This window comes from Chlorocebus sabaeus, chromosome 16 (assembly GCF_047675955.1).
Source record: "Chlorocebus sabaeus isolate Y175 chromosome 16, mChlSab1.0.hap1, whole genome shotgun sequence".
In the NCBI taxonomy this organism is placed as follows: domain Eukaryota; kingdom Metazoa; phylum Chordata; class Mammalia; order Primates; family Cercopithecidae; genus Chlorocebus; species Chlorocebus sabaeus.
Genome location: NC_132919.1, coordinates 58595681 through 58617709, shown reverse-complemented (window position 1 = coordinate 58617709; position 22029 = coordinate 58595681). Strand labels below are relative to the sequence as shown.

Sequence of the window (22029 nt, the reverse complement as noted above, 5' to 3'; positions counted from 1 at the left end):
CTCAAGTGATCCACCTGCCTCGGCCTCCTACCATGCTAGGATGACAGGCATGAGCCACTGTGCCAGGCCCTCGTTCATAAGCTTTTGATTTTACCTTTTCCCTGTGTAATCTCTCCAGTGCTGTTGAGAGAGGCCAAGTGACTCTATAATCTTTATAATGACCATCACTGTCACAGTGTCTAAGTGCCCAAGCCATTCCAAATCCCAGTGCCTTATCCTTTACCTACCCTTCATCCCATGCCACTGCTGTTAATTTGAGTGATTTTAATACCACTGAATGCCACTGATTATACTTGACCCATTCCATCCCCACTACACCCTTTCCAGGATTGTATTTTGAGGGCATGTCCTTCGTTCTAGTAACCCCTCCTAATCTGAAATAAATCTTACTTGATCATTTTAATTTTTAAAAATTCCGTAATGATTTCACTTTAAATTTAGGATTTTAAAATCTTTGTTCTTATTTATTTATTTGAGATGGTGTTTCACTCTTGTTGCCCAGGCTGGAGTGCAGTGGTGCGATCTTGGCTTACTGCAACCTGCCCCTCCCAGGTTCAAACAATTCTCCTGCCTCAGCTTCCCAAGTAGCTGTGATTACAGGCATGTGCCACCACATTCAGCTAATTTTTGCATTTCTTGGTAGAGACGGGGTTTCACCATGTTGGCCAGGCTAGTCTCGAACTCCTGACCTCAGGTGATTCGCCTGCCTTGGCCCGGGAGGGGCAGGTTGCAGTGAGCCGAGATCGCACCACTGCACTCCAGTTCGGGGAATGGGCTGACCAACTGTTCTGGTTTTCTTGGGGCCATCCTGGTTTTAAAACCCAAAGTCTCACATCTCAGGAGACCCCCTAGTCCCAGGCAAACGGGGATGGCTGGTGACTCTCCCAGGAAGAATGGTTGCTTTGCCTTCATCTCCAGCTTCTAGAAAGGAAGACGTGAGCTTGGGGCAAGGTGAAGAGAAATTGCAGGGATTGGGGGAGCGCTAGACAGCCAAAGGGTAGTGCTTCTTCCCCACCTTTCTGGCTGTAACAGAAGCGGGGCTCAGACTTGGGATGCACTAGTTTCTGCTGAATATGAGAAAGGGCTGAAGTGTGAGTTCCTGGTCACAAGAATGTTCACCACAGCCGGGAGGAAGAATGGATGCCTGACTGGGGCCCAGGGGCCTCTATGGCCATGCCACTTCCAGGTTATTTCCTACAAAAGCTCTACCTCTTTCACTGAGGAAGACCCCTTAGTTTCTTAGTTTACAGAAAGCACATAGAACCGTGTAGATGTATACATACCGACATGAAAAGATGCTCATGATCAACTGCTTAAACAAACAAAAAGCACCTTCAGAATGTCTCGCACCATAGGAGCTCTTTTCTGTGAATTAATAAGTTAGAAGCAGCATACTGGCATGACACCTCCTGCTCTATTTCACCTCTTATCAAGGACAAGTTTAGAGATGCTTGCTTTAGCTTTTGCAGAAGAAGAAAAAAAGTACCACAGATTTTATGAACATAATATTAATGCTCATAATAACATTCTAGGCTTTGAGCTGCTCCCTGCATTTCATCATAAACATAAGGCCCAGAGCCTGTCTGGAGATTGCTGTAGTACTCAGAGTGTTGGGAGAGTTTTCTAGCTTTTTCTGACAGTCTGGAAACTTGCGTCGATGCCTCTGTCCATTTCCATGTTCGGCAATGCGTTTGTGGGTCTTTTCTTAAATAGCCAAGTTGTTTTTCTTCGCAAGCTTCCTGGTATGGGTTTTATGACATTAGTGCCCTTTGGCCTACGAGCAGAGTCCAGATTTGAGAGCCCACCAAGGCAGAGCTCCTAGGGAGTGTCTGTAGGGACTGTTTTCCTCTCTTTGGGCTTCAAAAAAGACTTATGGCTGGGCCAGGCCAGGCACAGAGGCTCACGCCTGTAATCTCAACATTTTGGAAGGCTAAAGTGGACAGATGACCTGATGTCAGGAGTTTGAGACCAGCCTGGCCAACATAGTGACACCCCATCTCTACTAAAAATACAAAAATTAGCCAGGCGTGGTGGCAGGAACCTGTAATCCCAGCTACTCGGAAGGCTGCGGCAGGAGAATCGCTTGAACCCGGGAGGTGAAGGGTGCCACTGCACTCCAGCCTGGGTGACAGAGCAAGACTCTGTCTCAAACAAATAAAAAAGACCAGGCGTGGTGGCTCACGCCTGTAATCCCAGCACTTTGGGAGGCTGAGGCAGGTAGATCACTGGAGGTCAGGAGTTTGAGAGCAGCCTGGCCAACATGGTGAAACCCTGACTCTACTGAAAATACAAAACTTAGCTGGGCGTGGTGATGGGCACCTGTAGTCCCAGCTACTTGGGAGGCTGAGGCAGGAGAATTGCTTGAACCCAGGAGGTGGAGATTGCAGTGAGCTGAGATTGCGTCGCTGCATTCCAGCCTGGCCAACAGAGTGAGACTTCAACTCAACTCAAAACAAAACAAAACAAAATAAAACAAAATGTAAACAAACAAACAAAAGCCTCTGTGGCCTTGGGGCTGGACCAGCTCAATGAAGTGGGGGGTCTCCTCTGCCAGGATGCCTGAGCTTGAGGTCCCAGGGCTCTGTCAGCCCATTCTTGCCTCTTTACCCACTACTGCGGAAGGTGCGGAAAGCGGGTTTTCTAAGAAACTCCTGGGCCATGGCCTTCTAGACTTGTCTACTTCTGACCTCAAATCAAGGAAGAGAAGATTGGTTAAAACGACTTTCTACCATGCTACTTCCTTTGTCAGTTCCTGCAGAGCCTCCAGCAAGGTGCGTGGGCATCCTCTCTCCTTCAGCATCCAGTCACCCAAGCTGGGAGCCCCAGAGGAGGAAGCACCTGTTTTTGCCCTAATTTAGGGAAGGGCTTTGGATTCTCCGCCACTCAGGATGAGTCACTGTGGGACTGCAGAGCGGATTTTACTCATCCCCCAGGAATGGACCCTTGGAAGGCTCCAGAACGACTAGCCTCAAGTGTTCTGTCTCAGGCACGCGGCATTTCCCCCCACTCCACCTCTGCAGTCACTTCCTCTCTGGACACATCCTGTTTCTGGGAGCAGGCGTCATGCCACGCAGATTGCAGCCTCTGAGCAGACGGGCGGAGACATCCTTCCTCTTATTTCTAGTACCTAATCCCATCTTCCTTCCCAGTCAGAGATATTGATCAGCATCTCCGCTTTTCCCAGGTCCCTGCACGCCAGGGAGGGAGAGTAGGGAAGGAACATGTTTTTATTGGCAACTCCAACTTATTGGAGGTGCTTAGAAACCACTGCTGATTTCTCACCAGCTTCTCAAGCACAGGTAATCAGGAGAAGATCTAGGGCAAGGATCCATCTGTTCATTCGCTCAGTAAATATTTATTAAGTGCCTACTATGTGCCAAGCCCCATTCTGGATACTGGGCTACTGTTGTAAACAAAACATGTAAATCAATGTCCTCAAAGCAATTACGTTCTGCCAGGAGGGACGGCTGATAAACAAGATAAAAGATATAAAAATTGTAGCATCTGCGGTGGCTCACTTCTGTAATCCCAGCACTTTGGGAGGCCGAGGCGGGCGGATAACGAGGTCAGGAGATCGAGACCATCCTGGTGAACACGGTGAAACCCCGTCTCTACTAAAAAATACGAAAAAAATATTAGCCAGGCGTGGTGGCGGGCGCCTGTAGTCCCAGCTACTCGGGAGGCTGAGGCAGGAGAATGGCGTGAGCCGGGGAGGCGGAGGTTGCAGTGAGCCGAGATCGCGCCACTGCACTCAAGCCTGGGCGACAGACAGAGCGAGACTCCGTCTCAAAAAAAAAAAAAAAAAGAAAGAAAATACAAAAATTAGTGGGGCGTGGTGGTGCACACTTGTGGTCCCAGCTACTCCAGAGGCTCAGGTGGGAGGATCACCTGATCCAATACAGTTACAAGGTCAAACGATAAGGTATACATTAAAATTTTTTTTTATCTTTCTCCTCCTGAGATGACGAAATACAGTAGTGTATGAAAAACTTTTCACCTGAAAAGAGCTGGAGCGGGCAGGTAACCCTATCTCCTCCACCAGGTGAGTCCCGGATGGAGGTGTCAGCTACAAGACCAGGAGCAGAGCACTCCTGGGGCTTTGCTGGAACCATCGGCGTGGGAATGCCGTCTCTTCCCTCGCCTCAAAGACGCCAAGTTCCCCGCGGGCAGCAGACTCGGTTCTAATCTTCCTCGCCCCAGCCTCTCGGAGCGCCCTGCATGCAGTGGGCGTCTAATAAAAGAAGTCGGCCCTGCTTGGACGAAAGCTCTCCCTTTAGTGGACCGGACACTAAACCCCTCCAGGTGCCACAGAGCTGCTGCTCCCGCCTCCACTTTGCTCCCTGCCTGCTCCCTCCCCGCGTTCCGCGTGGGAGCCTCGGCCGCAGCTCACACCCTACCTGACCGCCGGCGCCTGCCGGCCCCGCCCCGCCTTCCCCGCCCCGCCTTCCCCGCCCCTCCGGCCCCCGCCCCTCCGGCCCCCGCCCCTCCGGCCCCGCCTCCCGTCTCCTCCCCGCCCCCCGGAGCCGACAAGTGGTGGCGGCGGCGGGCCCAGGTCTGGGGTCCCTCAGACAGGAGGGCGGGTGGAGGAGGAAGCGGCCGAGTCCACAGTCCTGCTCCGGCACCGCCGAGCATCGTCCGCCTCAGCCGATCAGCCTAGTCGGCTACTGGGCCTCGCCGAGACGAGAGGAGGGAAAGGCCGCGGCGTCCAGCTCCCTCCGCGGCTCTTGGCGACGACGCTTGGCACATCCGGGACCCTCAGGCCGTGGCGGTCGCGGCGCCCGCTGCTTCAACCCCGGCCGCTGTGGTGACTCCACCGCGCCTCGCCGTCGCCCCGGTCCCTGTCCCGCCCGCCACCGGAGACAGAGGAACGGGCTCGTCAAACTGCGCCTGACAGGTGAGGGGGGCCGGGCCGGGCCGCCGCGGGGCCGGCGAGCTGGCGGGGGGTGCCTGTGGCCTTAGGAAGGGCCAGAGTCGCGATCAATGGTGAGTTGGGGGTCGGAGGAGTGGGAAGGCCTAGTTCAGGGAGAGTAATTGGAAAACCACTTGCTCCGGCTTGGACATTCTTTAAAAAGCCGAGGATGACTCGGGGCGGGGGGTGGGGGTGGTCTTTTGTGGAGGGGAGGATACACCGGTTCGCATCGCAGGCGGATTTCAGGTCGGAAAGTCTTGGTCAAGGAGCCCCACGCTGCCTCCCGGGTCTCGGGGAGCAGCCCCTGGGCTACCGCCCAGGTGGGATCGTGAAGGGGATGAAGAGCTCCCGTGGCGAGGATTATTGAATCCGGTTGCTGGCTGCGCGCAGTAAACACTCCTTAAAGATGGAGCGCTTAACGGGAGGGTGTGCGTGTGTGTTCCCGGGTTGTTACCTTGCACACCCACTTATGCCCGCATGAAAAACCTTCACTCCCCGCCGCCGGCCACCGCTGCCGGGGCCACACACCTTGAACTCACGTCTCTCGGAGGAGAGGAGACAGGTTGACTTTTCCGGTGTGCCTGTCTGATCCGACGGCTCGGGCTCATTGTACACTGTGTTTTGGAAGTGTCTGATTGTAGGGTGGCATGTTTGGGGTTGTTCCTTGTAGGCCGCAGAGCTTGCGTCTCACCTCTAACTCCAGACCTGCTTTAAAAACACACTTTTTTGTGGGGAGGGAGGGGGTACATTTCTAAGTATGTCCTCATACAAACTTTAGAGCAAACTTTCTGTTACTCTCCCCACCCTCCCCCTTCCTTTTTCTAAATGGAAAAGAATGTCCGGAGGGGTTGCCAGATAGAAGACTACACTTACAAAGTGTGTATGATTCCAGGTGCATGAAATCTTTAACATTACAGGTACGTTTTACTTACAGTGCCATTTTTGGTATTCTTACATGGACATGCCACCCCCATTTTAGGAGCACTTGTATTTGGTTTGAAAAGGAATTGAAATCACGTCGTTATCCTACCTTCACCATTTACCTCTGTTAAATCGTCCACGTTTATATTCGGGTGAGTGATGAGAAAGATAATTTTCCGTAGAGGATTTGTGTGTGCGTGCACGTGTGCGAATAAACTGTAATTATGTTTGCCCACACTAGACTTTGAGATTTATTTGGACTAATTTCGTAGTTGAATGCCTGTGTGTCACATCTCAGTCCACTGGCTGAACTTGCTGGGTGAAAACTTGCAGTGAATTTGGTATTTGAGAATTTAGCTTGAATGTATGTTGGCTGCAATTTAAATAATGTTACCTTAATGCTTTCCCTAGGGAAAATTGCAGGGAATCATTAACTGAGTGGTTCTTAATGGAAAACCTGGATTGGGGGATACTTATATTCCCCCCCCAACCCCCCCCCGGCATCCAATGTCCTTATATTGGGAGGAGTCAATGGAAACCTTTATAGGGGATCTTTGTTGCTTTAGAGTTTGTCTGTTGCTGTTGCTATCTGGAGTCAGTGATGGTGGAAAGAACATATGATCTCAGGTATCAGAAATAGGCTGTTTCCATTTACTTTCCTCTGGGCTATATAGAGAAAATGAGGAAAAAAATAGGGATTTTGATTTTTTGCAGATAAAATGAGTTGAGGCTTTTAGTATGACTCAATAGATCTTAAAGTGTTTATCTGTGGTTTCTGTACTGCCTATGATACATTATAAAAATTTATATGTAAAGTTTGTTAAGAGGAAAGATTATGCTTATATTTTAGGGCAAGAGGGAATATTAACTACATTTATAGAGTGATTTTTGTTTCAGGTTTTTCTGAGGAATTTTAAATACGCTGTGTTCTCCTAAGAGTAAAAACAGTTTGAGGTACTCTGAGTTTCTTACAACTACTTGTCTCTGAATAGTTTTCTCTTAAAATTTGACAAATATTAAAAACATTGTCCTTCCTTCTTTGGTTGCAGTGTAGTCTTTTCTGTTTTGCCAGGAAAGTTAACATTTTTTTTTTTTTTCATTTTTGTTCATCATTTACAAATTAGATGGTACAGATTTTAGCAAATAGATCTCAAGAACTGGATCCAATTAGCAGATTTTAAGGATATAAAGATTAAAGGATTAGATGGAAAAGATTGTTTTGACTGACTGGATAAATGACAGGGCTGTGTTTGATGTGCGTCCAGGAATTGGTCTGGAACTGGTGCCCAAGTTCTCAGTCCATCTTGAGAAGCCAAATAAAATACTTAACCTAGGCCTCATTTTGTTTTTTAAAAAAGTTGATTCTTTGTGAAGACCTTAAGAAATGTTTGGCATACCTTTAGACTAGGTGTTTAACAGTTCATTTAGAGTTCATTTAGATCTGGGTTCCCTAATAATAATTTATAATAATAATAATAATAATTTCCTAATAGAGGAAAAAAAGTCACTTAAAAAAAGACAGATCCCATAGCGAATTTATATTTGGTTTACAATACACTTGGGCTATAAGATGTTTTAAAATTATTGTTCTTTGCTTTAAGTTAATACCATATTAGTATTTTAAATTTATAGAGTACCTTTGATTTCAAGATGCTGTATAAACTTTTAGTTAGTAATAACCTTGTTGTGGAATTGCCCCTTTACTGAAAAGTGTAAACATTTCTTGCATGGTGATGTGTACACACACACTCACACACTCTCTCTTTCTGAACAAGAGGAAATATTTGAACCATGAGATCTCTGCCCACAATTGATATTAGACCTTTCCACATGTTATTCTTAGAACCACAATTAGTGAACTGTTTGGTATTTGTCAACACTAACAAAGTGGGGCTAATTTAATAATTTGATCCCAAATTTTAGATTCCTCAGGCAACTGGGGGTTAGAATCCGATTTCATCCATCAAGCTACTTCTGTTCTTTATGACACATTAACATATATGATCATTAAAATGGGCTGTATGGTAACACTATCAACTTCAACTAATATTTCTATAACAAATTGATTACAAAATGTATCATTTATATATCATACTTATATAACTATTTGATACAGGTTTTTCTTACAATCGTTTGGATAGAGAAATATTCTTTACAGTAAAAACTTCGGGATAATTTTTTAGACCATTATTGTTTCTGAAAACCAAAGGCTGGAAAAAGCAGCTTAGTGTTGTAATTTCTAATATTTTAAATTCTTAGGTATGGAGAAGTAAAATAAGATTACTCCTCCAGAACATTTATTTCAGATCTTTTTATACATTTAATGTTTTTGTATGCTGCTTCTCATGTTATTAATTTCAAAGCCCTTGGCAATAAGGAGGTTAAACTTCTCTATAATGTAAGGAAGTTTAACTTTAAAAATTTCCTTTTAGATATGCTAGCATCTTAGTCTTGGTTCACTACATATTTTATCGATTCAAGGCTTTAAAAATTATAGCTTCATTCTGTTTCACAGGTTTTTAAGTATGCCTATACACCATAGTGACTTTATTTTTTGAGATGGAGTTTCACTCTTGGCTAAAGTATAATGGCTCAATCTTGGCCCACTGCAACCTCTGCCTTCCAGCTTCAAGCAATTCTCCTGCCTCAGCCTCCTGAGTAGCTGGGATTACAGGCACCTGCCACCATGCCTGGCTAATTTTTTTTTTTGTATTTTCAGTAGAGATGAGGTTTTGCCATGTTGACTAGGCTGGTCCCGAACTCCTGATCTCAGGTGATCTCCCTGCCTTGGCTTCCCAAAGTGATATGATTATAGGCATGAGCCACTGCACCCAGCCCATAATAACTTTTATATACTAGAGGTGTTAGTGATTTGAATGTCCCCAGTTCATTTTATTTTCTTTGTCTCTGAGGAGGAAGCCAGTGTAGCTGAGCTCCTTCTTTTTCTCTTAAATTCTGTCTTCTAGTCTAATGCTCTTCAGGCAGGCAGTAGAACATGCCAACGTCCTTGATGTAGTTTGGTATTCATGGTAAAGTCTGTGTATTTTAGTCATCACTTTTACTTTTTTCTTGTTGGTTGAGCTGTTACTATCACAGCATACTAACATCTTATTTAGCATAATTCAGTGTTCAAGATAAATGAAGGGTCATACTTAGGCATACAAGATTTTAATTTTAGCCTTTTTTTTTTTTTTTTTGAAAGAGTGTTATTCTGTTGCCCACGCTGGAGTTCATGGGTAACAGTGTGCTTTGACCTCCTGGCTCAAGTGATTTTCCCACCTTGGCTTCCCAAGTAGCTGGGACTACAGGTACATGCCACCATGACTGGCTAAGTTTTTTTACTCCTCCCCCACCCCCCATAGAGATGGGGTTTCTCCAGGTTGCCCAGGCTGGTCTTGAATTTCTGCACTCAAGGAGATCCTCCTTCCTCAGTCTTCCAAAGTGCTGGCATTTCAGGTGTGAGCCACCATGCCTGGCCTGTTTTAGCCTTTTTTGGTGAGAGTCTTAAAGATGTAACACATCCTCCTCTTTTCAAATATATCATACTTAGTAGAAGTTAATGTTTTATTCATGATTCAATATAAAATGAATATAAATTATTGTTTTGTTGTAATATGTAACGTGAGGATCTTATTAGGGCCTGTAGAGAGAAGGATTTCATCCTGGCTAAATGGTGATAGGTCGTTTAACTTTGTTCTTACTAGTTTTTCTCTTTGCCTTCATTTTTGTTTACTGATACTTTCTTTGTCTAAGAATGCTGAACCCTTGAAATATGCCGTCGTAATCAGCATTGTACATGTTTCTGTATGATTGACATGTATTGAAAGTTTAAGTGCCAGATGCTGTGTTAAATTCATATCTATTACCACTTCTAATTTTCTTTTTTTTTTTTTTTTTTTTTGAGACAGAGTCTGGCTCTGTTGCCCAGGCTGGAGTGCAGTGGCCGGATCTCAGCTCACTGCAAGCTCCGCCTCCCGGGTTCACGCCATTCTCCTGCCTCAGCCTCCCGAGTAGCTGGGACTACAGGCGCCCACCACCTCGCCCGGCTAGTTTTTTGTATTTTTTAGTAGAGAGGGGATTTCACTGTGTTAGCCAGGATGGTCTCGATCTCCTGACCTCGTGATCCACCCGTCTCGGCCTCCCAAAGTGCTGGAATTACAGGCTTGAACCACCGCGCCCGGCCGCCACTTTTAATTTTCATAGTAGCTCTAAGTGGTAGGAGAAACTGAAAGTTGGAGAAGTACATGTCACAACCAAAGTTGTCTAGAAAGCTTATTACAAATTTATTAGAATCTGTGTGGAAAAATAAAATTGACGTATTCTGTTCACTTGGAATCGCCCTCGCCCCTAGCAATACTTGCCCATCTTTTAAGGCTCAACTCAAAGATTACTGTTATCCCTAGAACTTTCCCTGACCGGAGTTGAACTGTCCTCTGTGACTCTAAGAAACTCTTCTTCTAGGCCGGGCACGGTGGCTCAAGCCTGTAATCCCAGCACTTTGGGAGGCCAAGACGGGTGGATCACGAGGTCAGGAGATCGAGACCATCCTGGCTAACACGGTGAAACCCCGTCTCTACTAAAAAATACAAAAAACTAGCCGGGCGAGGTGGCGGGCGCCTGTAGTCCCAACTACTCGGGAGGCTGAGGCAGGAGAATGGCGTAAACCCGGGAGGCAGAGCTTGCAGTGAGCTGAGATCCGGCCACTGCACTCCAGCCTGGGCGACAGAGCGAGACTCCGTCTCAAAAAACAAAAAGCAACAACAACAAAAAGAAACTCTTCTTCTAGTATCAGACGTAACCCATTGTTCCTATGCTTTAAGTGTCATGACGTTAGGATCCTTGTGTGAGCATGGATTAAGATGTTTTTGGCATTTTATTTAATGAATGCTGGAGAGCTATAAAGAGTTCAGAATAGTTCTGCATGTGTTCTTTATGGCTAATGCATTGGTATGAGTGGCAACAGGTGAGGCTCTAGACAGGGACCAACCTAGTTAGGACCTTATTGTAGTTTGCCAAGATGTTCATTTTTTTAAAGGTGATAGGAACCATTGCAGGATTTTAAGCGTTGATATATTTGCTGTTTAGACACAATCTGGGAGCAGTATGGAGGATGGACTGGAATGGGAGCCGTGAAGACTGGTTTTAGGGTAAATGGTGAAGAAGATTCAACAGCAACCATTGTTCAGATTTTTTTCTTGTTTGAATGTTTATTTCAACATTTTTTATTACAAATAATTGCTGTAAACATCTTGGTGTAGGTAACTTTGATTTTTTTTTAAAGGATTTTTTTTAGTATGCTTCCATAAAAATAGTGTTACTGAGTTCAAGTGTATGGATATTTTTAAGGTTTCATGATTAATTTTTCCTTTAGGCTACTGCTTAAAAGAGTTGGGCCTATTTAGCGCAGCAGTAAATAAAGATGTCCCTTTTCACTATTCTGTTATAAGCATTAGCTAATTGCGTTTTAAATTTTTTGCTAATTTCATGGCATGTGCCATTTAAACATTCGTGAAGCAGGATATTTTCCTGTCTGTTTACTAATCATATTTATTTTCATTGACTTGTTTGGCCTTGTCCTAGTTATGTCAGAGCCTTAATGTTTTTCTTATTGATCTACCTGAGACTTACAATAATATTAATCTGTTGTCGCATTTGCTAGAAACATTTCCATGGTGAATTATTTGTCTTTTAATATTGGTCATCGTTTGGACGTGTAGAAATGTGTTATCTTAGGAGTCAAAATCTGTCTAACTTTTGTTTTGTTTTCCTATTCTATACTTGGAAAGCCTTTTTCTTCAAAAAGTTTGATAAATAAGTACATTATATTTAGTGTTTTTAAAAAATGCTTTAATAAACTATTTCCCCTTCAACTGCTATTTGGCCATCTCGTCATTGTTTATTAACCAATTCTTCCTTTCCACAGTGATGTAGTATCTTTTCAGTTCTGTTAATTATAATAGAGTCAGATATATCTCTTGTTCAGTGCCATACTGTTTTCATTATTGTAGCTTTATAGTTTAGTTTAATATTCTCATTAGGCCAGTTTTTTTAGGAGATGGAGTCTCGCTCTGTCACCCAGGCTGGAGTACAGTGGCGTGATCTTGGCTTGCTGCAGCCTCTGACCCCTGGGTTCAAGTGATTCTCCTGCCTCAACCTTGCTAGTAGCTGGGATTACAGGTACATGCCACCATTCCCAGCTAATTTTTTTTGGGGTGGAGATGGGGTTACGTTGGTCAGGTTGGTCTCGAACTCCTGACTTCAAGTGATCTGCCCGCCTTGGCCTCCCAATTTGTTGTTGTTGTTATTCTTATTTTTTTCTGCCACATAAATATTAAACTTGTTAAATTTAATAAGGGCTGGGTGTGGTTGCTCATGTCTGTAATCCCAGAACTTTGCGCAGGCTGAGGAGGGTGGATCATCTGAGGTCAGGAGTTTGAGACCAGCCTGGCCAACCTGGTGAAACCTTGTCTCTACTAATAATACAAAAATTAGTTGAGCGTGGTGGCACATACCTGTAATCCCAGCTACTGGGGAGGCTGAGTCACGAGAATCGCTCGAACCCGGGAGGCGGAGGTTGCAGTGAGCCAAGATCATGCCACTGTAGTCCAGCCTGGGTGACAGAGTGAAACTGTGTCTCAAAAAAAAAAAAAAAAAAAGACATTTCGTTGGGATTATTATTAGAATTACATGACTTTGGAAAAAGAGATATCTACGTTTATGTAGTTTTCTCACCCAGGAGCATGCTATGTTTTTACATTTATTTAAGCTTTGGCCCATATTGCTCAGGATAGCTTTATAATTTTCTTTCTATGTTTGAATTTAATTTCGGATAATTTATTTTTATTTGTGTGATTTACATTGTGTTTTCTAATCCTAGTTATTGCTTGTATTTAGGAATGCAGTTATATGTATTTTTGCTCAATTAGAACAATTTTGGCTGGGCATGCTGGCTCACGCCTGTTGTCCTAGCACTTTGGGAGGCCAAGATGGGAGGATCACTTGAGTCCAGGAGTTCGAGACCAGCCTGGGCAACATAGTGAGACCTCATCTCTTTATTTATTTATTTATTATTTTTTGAGACTGAGTTTCGCTCTTGTCGCCCAGGTTGGAGTGCAATGGCGCCATCTCGGTTCACTGCAACCTCTGCCTCCTGCGTTCAAGCGATTCTCCGGCCTCAGCCTCCCGAGTAGCTGGGATTACAGGCAAGGGCCACCATGCCCATCTAATATTTTTGTATTTTTGTAGAGACGGGGTTTCTCCATGTTGACCAGGCTGGTCTCGAACTCCCAACCTCAGACGTCACTCTGCCTCCAGCTTGAGGCAGGAGCTGCAGAACTTTCCTCTTCAACTTTCAGCTTGAGTTGGCAGGTGCACAGTCACAACCCTTAGGGTCCTAGAGCATTCATTTTCAGAAAGTAAATCTTCAGGATGTACTGAAGCATCTTCAGAATAGCAAATACAAAGAGGCTGACTCACGCTGACAGTTCTGTGATTTACATGACCATATTCAAGAAACAGCGAGTCCAATCAGATACCCATATGGAAAAATATGAGCTTTGACTTCTAACTCACACCACACACAAAAATTAATCCCAGGGAGATCATAAACCTAACTGTGAAAGATAAATCACTAAAGCTTTTAGAAGATAATATAGGCAAATATCTTCAGAACCTTGGGGGAGATGAATATCTCTTAAATGGGACAAAAACCAAGCAAACCATAAGCAAAAAGACTGATAAACTACACATCATTAAAAGAATCTCTGTTCAATAAAAATGCCATTAGGAGATTTAAAAGTCAAGTCCTATAGACTAGAAAAAGATACTTTATATATATACTGTTTTTGTCCAATGAAAGACATATCTATAATATGCAAAGAGCTCCTTCAAATCAATACATACATATACAACTCAATTTAAGACTGAGATGACAACTTGGACAGACATTTTATAAAAGAGGATTGACTGGCCAATAAGCAAATGAAAAGGTATCATCTTTAGTCATCAAGGAAATGAAAATTAAAACCACTACACATCTACCAGAGTGGCTAAAATGAAAAAGATTGGTAACACCATTGGTCAGGATAAAGAGCAACTAGAATGCTCATTTGTTGCCAATATGAATATAAATTGCACAAACACTTTAGAAAACTGTTCGGTGGTGGTATCTATCAAAGCTAAACATGCCAGGCATGGTGGCTCATGCCTGTAATCGCAGCACTTTGGGAGGCTGAGGCGGGTGGATCATGAGATCAGGAGGTCGAGACTGTCCTGGCTAACACAGTGAAACCCCATCTCTACTAAAAATACAAAAAATTAGCTGGGTGTGTTGGCACGTGCCTGTAGTCCCAGCTACTCGGGAGGGTGAGGCAGGAGAATCACCTGAACCTGAGAGGCAGAGGTTGTAGTGAGCCAAGATCATGCCACCGTGCTCCAGCCTGGGCGACACAGTGAGATTCCGTTTCAAACAAACAAACAAAGAAACAAACCTGGAAACAACCCAAATATCTATTAATAGGATAATGGATAATAGGTTGTGATATATTTTTACAATGGAGTACTACAGAACAATGGAAAAGAATGAACTACAGTCTCATGCTATATGTACAGCTGAAGCTCACAGACATAGTGTTCAGTGAAATAAACCAGACACAAAAGAATACATACTGCATGATTCCATTTTATAGGTGTGAGGTTCAACAACAGGAAAAACTAACGCATGGCGCCATAAGTCAGAATGGTGGTTTTCAAGGGGTGCAATGACTGGGAGAAGGTACATAGGAGCCTCTGGTGGGCTAGACACGTTCTAGATCTTGATCTAGATGGTGGTCACAGGGTGCATGTCATATGTAAATACTCACCAAGGTGGACACTGAATATCTGGTACTTTAGATACATCATTCCTCAAAAAATTTTTAAAGGAGAAAGTTGGGGCAATTCCGTGGGGAAAGGATGGCCTTTTTTACAAATGGTGCTGGTTCTACTGGGTATCTACATCCTCGATACACAGAAGTTAACTCAAGGTGGACCACAGACTCTCATGTAAGAGCTAAAATGATAACATTCTTAGAAGAAATCATGGAAGTAAATCTTTGTGACCTTGGATTAGGTAATGGGTACTTAGATACCACACCAAAAGCACAAGTGACAAAAGAAAAACTAGATAAATTGAACTACATCAAAATTAAAAGCTTTTATGCTGCCAACAATACCATTAAAAGTGAGCAGAATGGGAGAAAATATTTGTAAATCATGTATCTGGTAAGGGTCTAGTATCCAGAATATATATGATTTAAAGAACTAGCTTGGGCAACATGGTGAAACCTCATCTCTATAAAAAATACAAAAAAATTAGCCGGTCGTGGTGGTGTGAGCCTGTAGTCTCAGCTACTCAGGAGGCTAAGGCAGGAGGAGCACCTGAGCCTGGAAAGTTGAGGCTGCAGTGAGCTGAGATCACGCCACTGCACTCCAGCCTGGGTGACAGAGCAAGGCCCTGTCTCAAAAATAAACAAAAATAAAAAAGAGAAGAAAAAAAAGTACTATTATAATCCAACAATAAAAACAAAACAACATAATTTTAAGAATGGCAAAGGTAGGCTGAATGTGGTGTGCTCTTGGCTCACTGCAAGCTCCACCTCCTGGGTTCTTGCCATTCTCCTGCCTCAGCCTCCCATGTAGCTGGGATTACAGGCACCCTCCACCACACCCAGCTAATTTTTGTATTTTTAGTAGAGACGAGGTTTCACTATGTTGGTCAGGCTGGTCTCAAACTCCCAACTGTTAGGTCTGTCCGTGTGAGGAAAGTCCACCAACAGGCTGTGTGTGAGCAACAAGGTTGTTTATTTCACTTGGGTGCAAGTGGGCTGAATCCACAAAGAGAGCCAGCAAAGGGAGATAGGAGTGGGGCAGTTTTATAAGATTTGGATAGGTAGTGGAAAATTACAGTTAAAAGTGGTTATCTCTTGGCAGGGGAGGGGGTCACAAGGTGCAGGGTGGAGAGATCATGAGACTCATTGTCCAGGGGAGGAATGTCACAAGGTTGATTGATTAGTTGGGGGTGGGACAGGAACAAATCACCAAGGTGGAATGTCATCAGTTAAGGAAGGAACTGCCTGTTTCATTTTTTTGGTGGTTCTTCAGTTGCTCCAGGCCATCTGAATGTATATCTGCAGGTCACAGGGGTTATGATGGCTTAGCTTGGGCTCAGGGACCTGACATTGAGGATCCTTCTTTATCTTTCTCTGATGCCCTTCTATGAGAATGAATCTGTTTTGGAAGAAAATGAAATTAAGATTATTCGTCACAACAACCACTGTCTCCAAATCTGTATTCACTCCTTCTATTCATTATAAGTCTCATCTACCTGAAGAGATAACTTTTTTGAAGACAGGAATTGTATGCTGTTTAACATTGCTTTGATTCTTCCACAGTTCAGTCATCCTTGATATCTTGAGGGGGATTGGTTCTAGGATACCGCTGCCACACCATACCAGAATCTGTGGATGCCCAATCCCTTACATATAATGGTGCATATTTGCATATAACCAACACACATCCCCCTATATACTTTATTTATTTACTTAGAGACAGGATCACTCTCTGTTGGTCAGGCTGGAGTGCAGTGTCACAATCACAACTCACTGCAGCCTCAACCTCCTGGGCTCCAGTGATCTGCCCACCTCAGCCTCTTGAGTAGCTGGGACTACAGGTGTATACCACCACACCTGGTTAATTTTTTAATTTTTATTTTTAGTAAAGACAAGGTCTCACTATGCTGCCCAGGTTGGCCTCCCAAAGTTTTGGGATTACAAGTGTGAGCCACAGTGCCTGGCCCCATGTACTTTAAATCATCAGTAATAAAATGTATAGATATTGTACAATGGTGACAGTTATTATACTGTACTTTCTATTTGTATTTTTATTGTTTCTTTTTTCAAATATTCAGCCTCGTCTAGTTGAATCTGACGATGTGGACCTGCTGATGAAGAGGGCTGACTGTATCTAACTTAGGGTCTCGCATGCAGCTGGCACTTAATACATTTTATTGACTGTTTTAGCTAGCATTTAACAGACAATTCCTAATAAAAAAACCTCTTAAAAGTAGGTAAAAAAAGGAAACCTTAGTCCTTCCTGTAAAGTGGACAGAAAACCAGCCTGGGTAACATAGTGAGACCTTGTCTCTACAAAAGAGTTTTTAAAATTAGCTGCCTGCCTGTAGTCCCAGCCACTCAGGAAGCTGAGGCAGGAGGATCCCTTAAGCCCAGGAGTTTGAGGTTACAGTGAGCTAGATCACAACATTGCTTTCCAGCCTGGGTGACAACAAGGCCTTGAGGGGGAAAAAAAAAAAAAAAAAAAAAGGAAAGGATAAAGGAAAGGAAGGAAAGAATATAAGTATTGAAAAAGAAGAGACAAAACTATGATTATTTGCGTGTGAAATGATAAATGTTAGACAGCCAAAGAAGCCTGAGAGAATCAACTAAGATTTTACTGGAAGTAATGTGAGAATTCAGTACAGTGGCTATATACAAAATCAAGAGATTAGCACAAAAACCTCAACTACTTTTCCCATGTACCACCAATAACTAATTAGAAAATGGAAGAAAGATCCCATTTACAATGGCAATACAAATGTATGAAGTATTTAGGAATAAAAATACAAAGATCTTTAACAAAATATATGTAAGATCTATATGATGGAAACCCTAAAACTCTTCTGAAAGACACTAAAAAGAAATGAACACATGATATGAGATAGCACGTTCCTATAATGTTGTACAGCTGTCAATTCTCAAATTAATCTACAAATTTAACATGATCCTATTCAAACCCCAAGATCGTTTTGGGTGGTGGCTGTTTTTGAGACAGGGTCTCGCTCTGTTGCCCAGGCTAGAGTGCAGTGGTATGACCACAGCTCACTGCATCCTCGACCTCCCAGGCCTCAAGCAATCCTCCCACGTCAGCCTCTGAAGTCTCTCATATCGTGTCCAAGAAATGGGGACAAATCTCACAAAGGAACTAGGCTCAGGAGGGCTGGAATAGTCAGGGAAGGTTTCAAGCAGAAAGATGAACTTGAGCTGGCTTTTGAGAGATTCATAGGATTCCCACAGGCAGAGTGAAGTAAGGGAATTTTAGGTTGGACAACGCATAGACAAAAGCAGAAATGCGGATGGTGTGACTGGGGTATGGTGAGGGGCTGCTGTGGCTGGAATGGAGGGCTGCCACAATAATGAAATGGTGAATGAGGCAAATAAGGTTGGATTGGTAGCATGGCGTCAAGGTTGCCAGCTTATTAAATCACTCTTCCAATATGTTAGCACTGGCCTGTTGGGAAAAGTAACGCATCATGTAATCAAACAAAAGGCAAACAGAGGCAAGCTCTAGGAATGGGCACTGTAAACAAGACTTGTCCTAGAGTAGCCAGATGTAGGCTGTAGACATGTTAATGCAGACCGAGCATCTCTAATCCAAGGGGGAATGTCTCATATGGTGTCCAAGAAATGGACACATCTCACAGAGGGCCTGGACTCAGGAGGGCTAGAGTATGAGATATCATTCCCCCTCCCCTGTGAACTTAAAAATGTGGCCAACAATTTTTTTGAAAGATGGCTACTCTGTAGTGCTTTAACTGGACCTATTTAGGCAACGCCTTACACACTGGAGAAGGATGATACTATGTGAATCTAATAAATCTACAAGACAATACTTCTCTCTTTTGGCTGTCTCCTTCCTCTCCAGGGTGATGACAACTCCGTGAGCGTGGAGATTATATGTCTCTCATCATTTCGGCAACAAGGAAATAAATTAGTGGCAGAGTGAGGGTGACTTGGTGAGTACATTTAATTGTTGACATAGTTTTGGGTAGGAGAAATTTTGCTATTATATCAACTTAACTTCTTAAAATGGTCTAATGGGATTAACTTGTTTTCAATTCACAGAGATCTCCTGGAAGCAAGGATCCTTTAAAAATCCTGGAATATACACTGCAGTAAAAGAACAAAGCATACCTCAGCCTTAAACTACTGAAGAAGAATGTCAAGTGGGGAAGTGGCTTTGGTTTTGAGTTTGTGGGTTCTGAATCCACACAAAGACAGGACTGCATTCTGAAAACCTGAATTAATTATTGTCCTTACCTCAATAAGACAAAAAATTATAATCAAAATCATTAGTATTACAGTCACAGATATTGCCAAGATGAGTCTGTTATTATAGCCATATCCTGGAACTTCTTTCGTGAGCTAAAAAAAAAAAAAAAAAGGAAAGAACAATTAAAAAAAAAAAAAAGAATGAAAGCTAACTTTTCAAAACTCCAGTATTCCAGTTGAGTAGCTTACAGGTTCTTTTTTATTTTTTTTGAGACAGGGTTTCACTCTGTCACCCAGGCTGGAGTACAGTGGTGCGATCACAGTTCACTACAGACTCTACCTCCCTGGGCTCAGGTGGTCCTCCCACCTCAGCCTCCCGAGTAGCTGGGACTACAGGCACGTGTCACCACACCCAGCTAATTTTTGTATTTTTTTGTGAAGACAGAGTTTCACTATGTTGGCCAAGCTGGTCTGAAACTCCTGACCTCAAGTGATCCACCCACCTCGGCCTCCGAAAGTGCTGGGATTACAGGCGTGAGCCACCACTCCCAGCCTACAGTTTATCTTGTACACTAATCTATTTCACTCTCTAAATGAACAAAGTGAGAGATCACTGTTATGGCCAAAGTTACAAAGTGGGAGATCACTGTTATGGCCAAAGTTACATGGCCAAGACAAGCTATGGCCTGGGAGTCCCAGGTTCTCTTGTGTGGGCACTTTCCTGGCATATGCTAAATGATGGGAAAGTCTGGGTCTCAGGTTTCTGTGTGGTCTTCTGCTCTTTCTGTTTGCTTTTTCTGGGTCTTTCTGCTCTTTCTGGGTCTCAGGTTTCTGGGTGGTCTTCTGCTCTTCTGCTCTTTCTGTTCCCTCTGGGCTTCTGTGCTTTCATTGATATAGTTCTCAGTTTTCCATTGGTCTGTATCCCATTCTGCCTTGGACGCCTTTACGTCCTGCTGCTCACTGAGGAGCTTCATCAGGAGGCCTGTCCTGGAGATGAACTTGGCACAGGTCACTTGCACATGGGTCTCAGAGCAGTCCGTCTTCAAGGTCCGGATAACATGAGAAATGAACCTTCTCACATCGTTGTTGGGGATGAGGGACCGTAGCTGCTGGGTTAGCTGAATTTCATACTGATCACCTGGGGATGAGAGCAGTGGGTAACTGAAGCTTTTGGGCTCGGGGGACAGGTCAGTGCCCACGTTGTTGTATTCCCATTTTGTCTCAGTTTGTTTAACAGTTGGCTTTAAGTTGAATGCCGTCCCAGCGGAATCTGCCTCAGGAGGAGGATTGTAGGTTGTGTTTTCAGAGATGGTGCCTTCTGGCATAGTAGTGTTTTCCATAAAAAAGTTTTCTTCAGAGGCATTTCTTACAGTTGTGTTTTTTACAGCAGTGTTTTCGATAAACTGTTCTGAAGGAGCAAATACTTCCGGAAAAGGGTTTTCTTGAGGACTCAGGTCTCCTGAGGATGAAAAAGCCTGTTGTGAAGGGGAATTTATGAGGCTCTTCGCTGCAGAGAATGGCGGCCTCTTTGTGAGCATCAGTCTATTGAGATAACTTTTCTTTCTCAACTTTCTAATCTTTTTGACCTTGGGTGTTCTGTGGGCCACATGGCAGTGAGTTTTATGAAAGCGGTATTTTTTTCGGGAATGTATGATTGGTTTAGCAGCCCTCATATTTTTAACTCTAGCCTTTGCATTTTCTAAAATTAAAATGGCGTAGGCTAAGTCTTTCTATCTACCTCTGACCTGAGGTAGGGCTTTTGCAGGGGTGGAGGCAGAAGGCACGCCCATGGAGAAGGGTTTCAGCAAAGAGGAGACTGTTGGCTTATGCTCTTGGGTGAATGAAGGCTTGATGGCGTTTCCCGCTACGTTCTTGGGCCCCTGCTCTATGTGAGACTGTTCCAGCTCCCCTGGGGCTGGACTCCCAAGCCTTTTTTCTATGGCAGCATTCGGCACAAATGCCTGCACACCCTCTTCCCTCCTGATGCTCTGCTTTCCCACTTCTTTGAAGTGCCTTTTCTGGATGCTTCTTGGGCCCATGAGGACTCTGTTCATTCTCTCCAGGTTTTTGCCTACACTTTGAATCTTTGCCAGGCTGCTTTCCTGTGGTTGGACAGTTTCTAATTTCTTTTCAAATATTTGGCGTTTAAATTTGTTACCTAGAAGGCTGGACTGCATAAGCATGGCAGTTTTTTCTTCCCTTTTGACTTCATCGATTTTTTTCTCGTATTTCTGCATCTAATATCTTTTCTAGGAAATATACCTTTCTCAATTTATTTTCATAAGTTGAGTTGTTGGATGCAGGTTGAAGCGAGGGGCTCTTTGTATTGTTTTTCAGAATACTCAGGGGCCTGTCTCCATCTTGCACATTTGAAAAAAACAGTTTAATGAATGATAACAACATGGATTCCACATCTAGATTTCCTGCTGAGAAATAAGGCAAGATGTAACTTAGCACACAGATAACATCACTCTTGTCATTGGTGTCTAGCTGCTCACTCCCAAAGCCTGACAAGCTGATGCCATTGCTGTCTAAGGCCGCCTCTGGCTCAATAGTTAGCTCAGTGCTCATGTGCTTCTTCTGGGCTTGTAACACCTTCATGAACGCACCCTCTGGATTCCCTACAGATGCTTCTTCAGCTGTCAAAAAAGAAGAGACTGCTTTGATCTTGAAAGATGATGGGACGGCATGCATCAGTCCACAGCTGTACACCCCAGTCACACAGAGTAGGAGTCAGCAAACATTTGAGTGCCATTCAGCGAGGCGAAACATATATCCAATCCTAAACCTATGAAATGGCAACAACAAAAGGAGGAAAAGACATTTTTTGAAAACATGGCCACCTACTTGGAACATTCCATAGTGTGACATAGAGTAACTCTGCTTAGGATTATTCCGTTGATCCCCAGGGGCCAGTTGCCCAGGGCTCAGTGAAAGCCCAAAGTGGAGGACAAGTGCTTCCCTGATGAGCTGATGAGCTGGCTTCTCTGCAGACTGCTCCGTACCCTGTGCTGTCCTGCCTCAGATGCAGAGAGAACACAAGGCTCCCTCTCTCGTCCTCAGTGTGCCTGTGTTCTTGCTACCATCACAGCTGAATGCAATGAAAGGCAGTCCTCT

The 22029-nt window shown here is 43.9% G+C and overlaps 1 protein-coding gene across 1 annotated transcript; it reads right to left on the bottom strand.

Moving 5' to 3' along the window:
* Nucleotides 1–19667: 19667 nt before the first annotated feature.
* On the bottom strand, nucleotides 19668–21606 carry LRRC37A3 (leucine rich repeat containing 37 member A3). Its single transcript, XM_037992970.2, is given in 2 exon segments — nucleotides 19668–21131; nucleotides 21133–21606. Coding segments are annotated over 2 exon segments (1938 nt in total).
* Nucleotides 21607–22029: the final 423 nt, after the last annotated feature.